The sequence below is a fragment of the Colobus angolensis genome, unplaced genomic scaffold, assembly GCF_000951035.1.
Source record: "Colobus angolensis palliatus isolate OR3802 unplaced genomic scaffold, Cang.pa_1.0 Scaffold93, whole genome shotgun sequence".
Classification (NCBI taxonomy): domain Eukaryota; kingdom Metazoa; phylum Chordata; class Mammalia; order Primates; family Cercopithecidae; genus Colobus; species Colobus angolensis.
The window spans coordinates 3,465,693-3,470,605 of record NW_012123265.1 but is presented as its reverse complement, the minus strand read 5'-3'; the positions used below and the strand labels follow the sequence as shown (position 1 = coordinate 3,470,605).

The following is a 4,913-nucleotide window of genomic DNA, read 5'->3' as shown; positions in this document are numbered from 1 at the left end:
TGTAGTCCCAGCTACTCAGGAGGCTGAGGCAGGAGAATGGCATGAACCCAGGAGGCGGAGCTTGCAGTGAGCCGAGATCACGCCACTGCACACCAGCCTGGGCGATAGAGCGAGACTCTGTCTCAAAAAAAAAAAAAAAAAAAAAATTAATAAATCTATATTTCTCAATGTGGATAAATCTCAAAAGGCAAAAAGCAAGCATTGAAAGGTAGGATACTTTTTATTTAAATATAAAAAGTGTATTTTGAAATACACTATAATATGTAGAAAAGCACAAATTCAGATGGGAAAACTGCACATCAGCTTCCAAAAGTTGGAGGAGGGAGGCATGAGGGACAGGAAGAGGGAAGGAAGCGAGGGGGCTGCAGCTCCATCTGTGAAGTTGGATTTCTTGATTTCAAAGAGGCCTAAAGGGGACATTGGCAAGACATTAACATCTGTTAAATGTCAGTGGCTCCTGGCCTGGTAGAGATGGGAGTTGGAGGTAGGATGTTCTATTATTTTCTGGGCATTTGAAATGTATCAAAATTCAAAACATTAAAAAAGAAAAGGCCTGAAACAAAGTGGCCAGGGAAGGACAACAGCAGGAAATGGCATTATAGAAGCCAAGGGGAATGGCAGGTGTCTTCCAGTGCTGCAGGATCAGCTGCTTCTCACCCCATCCTCTAGCCCCAGGAGAGATGCGGGAGGAAGCCAGCCTGCTATGGCCATGGTTTGGCCAGCTCTGAGAAGTTTGGCAATGCCTTGCCAGTAGCGGGAGGGAAACTAGTATATGGTATGGGGAGGGTGAGACTGAAGTCACAGGGGATGGGCAGGAGGGTTGAGGAAGGAAGAGGTGGTGCCACCTTGCAAGGAGGGAAAGGGGTCTAGGAAGTCAGGCTGAGGGCAGCGGGTTGCAGAGGAAGCTGCCAGGCTCCCAATGAGATGCTAAAGTCCATCAGAGCCAATGCAGCCCACCCAGCCAGAGTGGGGAGCTGGCCCTGGGAGCTGAAAGTCAGTGGTGGGGTTCTTAAGAGGGACATCATGACATTTTATAGTTGTGTATTTATTTAAATGAGTATTGACTGGGTGCTGTGGCCCAGGCCTATAATCCCAGCACTTTGGGAGGCTGAGGAAGGTGGATCGCTTGAGTCCAGGAGTTTGAGACCAGACTGGATAACATGGTGAAACCCTATCTCTACTAAAAATACAAAAAAAAATTAGCTGGGCTTGGTGGCACACGCCCGTAGTGGCAGTCGCAGGTGGGAGAATCACCTGAGCCTGAGGAGGTCGAGGCTGCGGTGAGCAGAAATTGTGCCACCGCACTCCAGCCTGCGTAATCAGAGTAAGACCCTGTCTCAAAAAATAGAAAATAAAAATAATAAATGAGTATTGGTGGGAGGAGACATACGCAGAAACCAAATGTGTGATTTCACAGAGAGATGGTAGAAGAGGGGGCTGGTGACTTCACAGGCTTCAGCATGAGGGCATTTTAGCATCCTGGACTTTTTAGGTTTCAATTTAAAAAGCCCAGCTGGAGGGCCACAGATATGTCCACCTAGCCCGGTGTGTGTTTATCTTTATGCACACATTTTTAAATCAGGTGGAAGTTTGCAAATCATTCCTTTGGAGGAAGCTAACCAGGGTGCAGTGTTTGTTGCCGGGGCCCTGGCTTTGGCTGAGGCTGACTCACCTCTCCACCTTCAGGACCTCTTCAACGACCTGTTTGCCTGTGCGTTCCTGGTGGGAGCAGTGGTCTTTGCTGTGAGAAGTCGGCGATCCATGCATCTCCACTACTTACTTGCTGTGGTGAGTCTTTCCAGGCTGGGCCGTGCATTTGCTCTGAATTCACCTCTTTTGGAGGATGGGTGTTGTCCTCTGTTTAAGGAAAGGGCTTCTTTATTTTTCACAAAAATCTTGGGATCAAAGTAAAGTTTAAAAGTGAAGTAGGCCGGGCGCAGTGGCTCATGCCTGTAATCCCAGCACTCTGGGAGGCCGAAGCGAGTGGATCACCTGAGGTCAGGAGTTTGTAGACCAGCCTGGCCAACATGCTGAAATACAAAAATATGAAATTTACAAAATTTAGTAGAAAATGTATTTTCTACTAAAAATACAAAAATTAGCTAGGCATGGTGGCGCATGCCTGTAATCCCAGCAACTTGGGAGGCTGAGGCAGGAGAATTGCTTAAATCCAGGAGGCAGAGGTTGCAGTCAGCAGAGATTGTGGCACCGCACTCCACCCTGGATGACAGAGCGAGACTTCGTCTCAAAGGAAAAAACAGTAAAGTAGACAGATGTTTCCAATGGAGCCACCATTTAAATAAAGATGATGTCCGGGGAGCCAGCCCAGGTTCCTTCCTGTAGCTGCCGACCCCAGAGCAAACAGTCCCACTCTGGCTGGGTTTCAAGACAGAAAAGAAACAGGGATGAGATGGCAGGATGTGGGAGTGGAGAAGGCCGAGGCTGAAGGAGTAGGCACGCTTCTAGCCTCTTGGGGCTGGTTGACATTTGAGGGGACATGGGGGACGTGTGAAATAGCACCCCCTGATGAACAAGAAACCAGGAGGGAAACTTACCACGTTTGGAATGAAAAGCAAAAGTCATGAGGACCCTTTTGTTTTCCAGATCCTTATTGGTATGGCTGGAGTTTTTGCTTTGATCGATGTGTGTCTTCAAAGAAACCACTTCAGAGGCAAGAGGGCCAAAAAGCATATGCTGGTTGCTCCTCCAGGAAAGGAAAAAGAACCCCAGCAGGGCAAGGGACCAGAACCCGCCAAGCCACCAGAGCCAGCAAAGGGAAAGAAATGACTTGGAGGAGGCTCCTACTGTCTGAAACGGCAGTGTATTTTACAACAATACATTTCCACTCTCTTCCTTGTCTTCTTTCTAGAATGGTTTTCTTTTCCATTTTCATTACCACCTTTGCTTGGAAAAGAATGGATTAATGGATTCTAAAAGCCTAAAGTTGATGTAAGCATTATTTTGTTCATTCAGCAAAAGTTACTGATTGGCAGGGTGCAGAGGGTAATGCCAGGGCAGGGCCCAGAAGCCAAGGCTCCTGAAGTGCTCCCAGGCTACTGGGCACCAAGGGCCTGGGGGACCGGAAGTGTAGGTGTTTCCAGCTAGTGACCCCAGCCAACTGGCAGGGGGCGGGGACCAGGGCACCGGGTCAGAGGAAGACGAGAAACCAGAAAACAAAAGGATCATTTTGTTCACACTGATTATTTTAATTTTTTACTTTTTAAAAAAAGCATCTAAGCAATTGTTATGAGAAAAATAAATTTGTTGGCCTTCCTTGCAGTTTAGTTTTTAGGTTTTTTTGTTTTTGTTTTTGTTTTTGGTGAGTCAGAGTTTTGCTCTTGTTGCCCAGGCTGGAGTGCAATGACGTGATCTCGGCTCGGCTCACCGCAACCTACACCTCCCACGTTCAAGCAATTCTCCTGCCTCAGCCTCCTTGAGTAGCTGGTATTATAAGCATCTGCCACCACACCTGGCTAATTTTCTGTATCTCTAGTAGAGACAGGATTTCACCATGTTGGCCAGGCTGGTCTCAAACTCCTGACCTCAGGTGATCCACCCTCCTTGGCCTCCCAGGGTGCTGGGATCACAGGCGTGAGCCACCGTGCCTGGTCTGCAACTTAGTACTGATCCTCACTGAGGTTCACTCCGGTGGAGGTGAGGAGGGCAGGGGGTGTCAATTCCTCAGAGATCAGGGTCTCCAAGGGTCTGAGTCAGGCTGGCATATGGGCTGAGCAGGGTGGGCACAGGAGAAGCCTAGGGGCTGTTTCCCTCTGGGACCTGGAGTGTCTCCCTCCACTGACGACCTGAGCATAAGGCCTGGAGTCCCCACATGCAGGCCTTGCAGATCTTTCCAACAGAGAAGGCCCTGCTCTCACTGGACAGTCCAGCCATCCTGGCAGGGGAAGGGTTGTCTCCATGACAGGAAAGCCAGGCCCCAAACTGACCCATGAGGAGCTGGAAGGGGGTCTGTGGGAGGAAGTGTGGAGCCCCGAGCGCAGCCTGGGAGACAGGCTGGGAGAGTCCACTGAGCTCTGGGGACAGGATCATGACTTGGGCCAAGGGGATCACTGAAGGCTGTGAGAAGGCCACGTGCTTAGCGGCTGCCTCAAAGGTGTGTGGGAGGAAGGAGGGCCCTGCAGGTCCTTCAGGTGGGGAGACGGACAGCCAGCGGCCTCTAGGGGTGAAGACCTGGAACTTGGGGTGGCCCCAGGCTCCTCTACCCTTCAAGTCCACTGTCCCCTCTGTAGCCTCACAGCGCCCCCTGCAGGCCAGGCAGTGTGAGGCATACCTAACTCTAGCTTTGTAGAGAAAAACTCAAAAATGCACACTATCCCGCCACATGACCCAGAATTCTTCTCCTATGTATTTAGCCAAGAGGAATGGTATACTAGAATGTTCCTAACAGCCAAAAACTAGAAACAGCCACATGTTCAAAAGGAGGTAAATGTGCTACATTCAGAAAACGGAATGCGCTACTCAGCAGTTAAAAAAAAAAAAAAATGAAACTATGAATACAACAAAACAAGGATGGATTTCACATTATAGAAACATACCAGATGATTCCACTTCTAAGCAGTTCAAAAATAGGCAAAAATACAGTGAAAGAAAACAGTGGTTGCTTGGGGATTGATTATGTAAACCAAAAAGTATCTGAGACAGGCCACAATTGATTTAGAAGTTTATTTTGGCCAGGTCCAGTGGTTCATGCCTGTAATCTCAGCACTTTGGGAGGCTGAGGTGGGCAGAGCACTTGAGCCCAGGAGTTTGAGACCAGCCTGTACAACATGGAGAAACCCCGTCTTTACTAAAAATACAAAAATTCACTAGGCATGCACATACCTGTAGTCCCAGCTACTCTGGGGGCTGAGGCAGAAGAATCACTTGAACCCGGGAGGTGGAGGTTGCAGTGAGCT

General features: G+C 48.9%; 1 protein-coding gene across 2 annotated transcripts in view; it reads left to right on the top strand.

Annotated features, from left to right (window-relative positions):
• CMTM2 (CKLF-like MARVEL transmembrane domain containing 2) overlaps positions 1 to 2,943 on the top strand; it is a 14,315-nt gene extending 11,372 nt beyond the window's left edge. For both annotated transcript variants that reach the window (XM_011932106.1, XM_011932105.1), the window contains 2 exons: positions 1,687 to 1,788; positions 2,605 to 2,943. In XM_011932106.1, coding sequence (XP_011787496.1) covers positions 1,687 to 1,788; positions 2,605 to 2,787 — 285 coding nt within the window. In that variant the 3' untranslated portion in view covers positions 2,788 to 2,943. The remainder of the gene's footprint in view (positions 1 to 1,686; positions 1,789 to 2,604) is intronic.
• Positions 2,944 to 4,913: the final 1,970 nt, after the last annotated feature.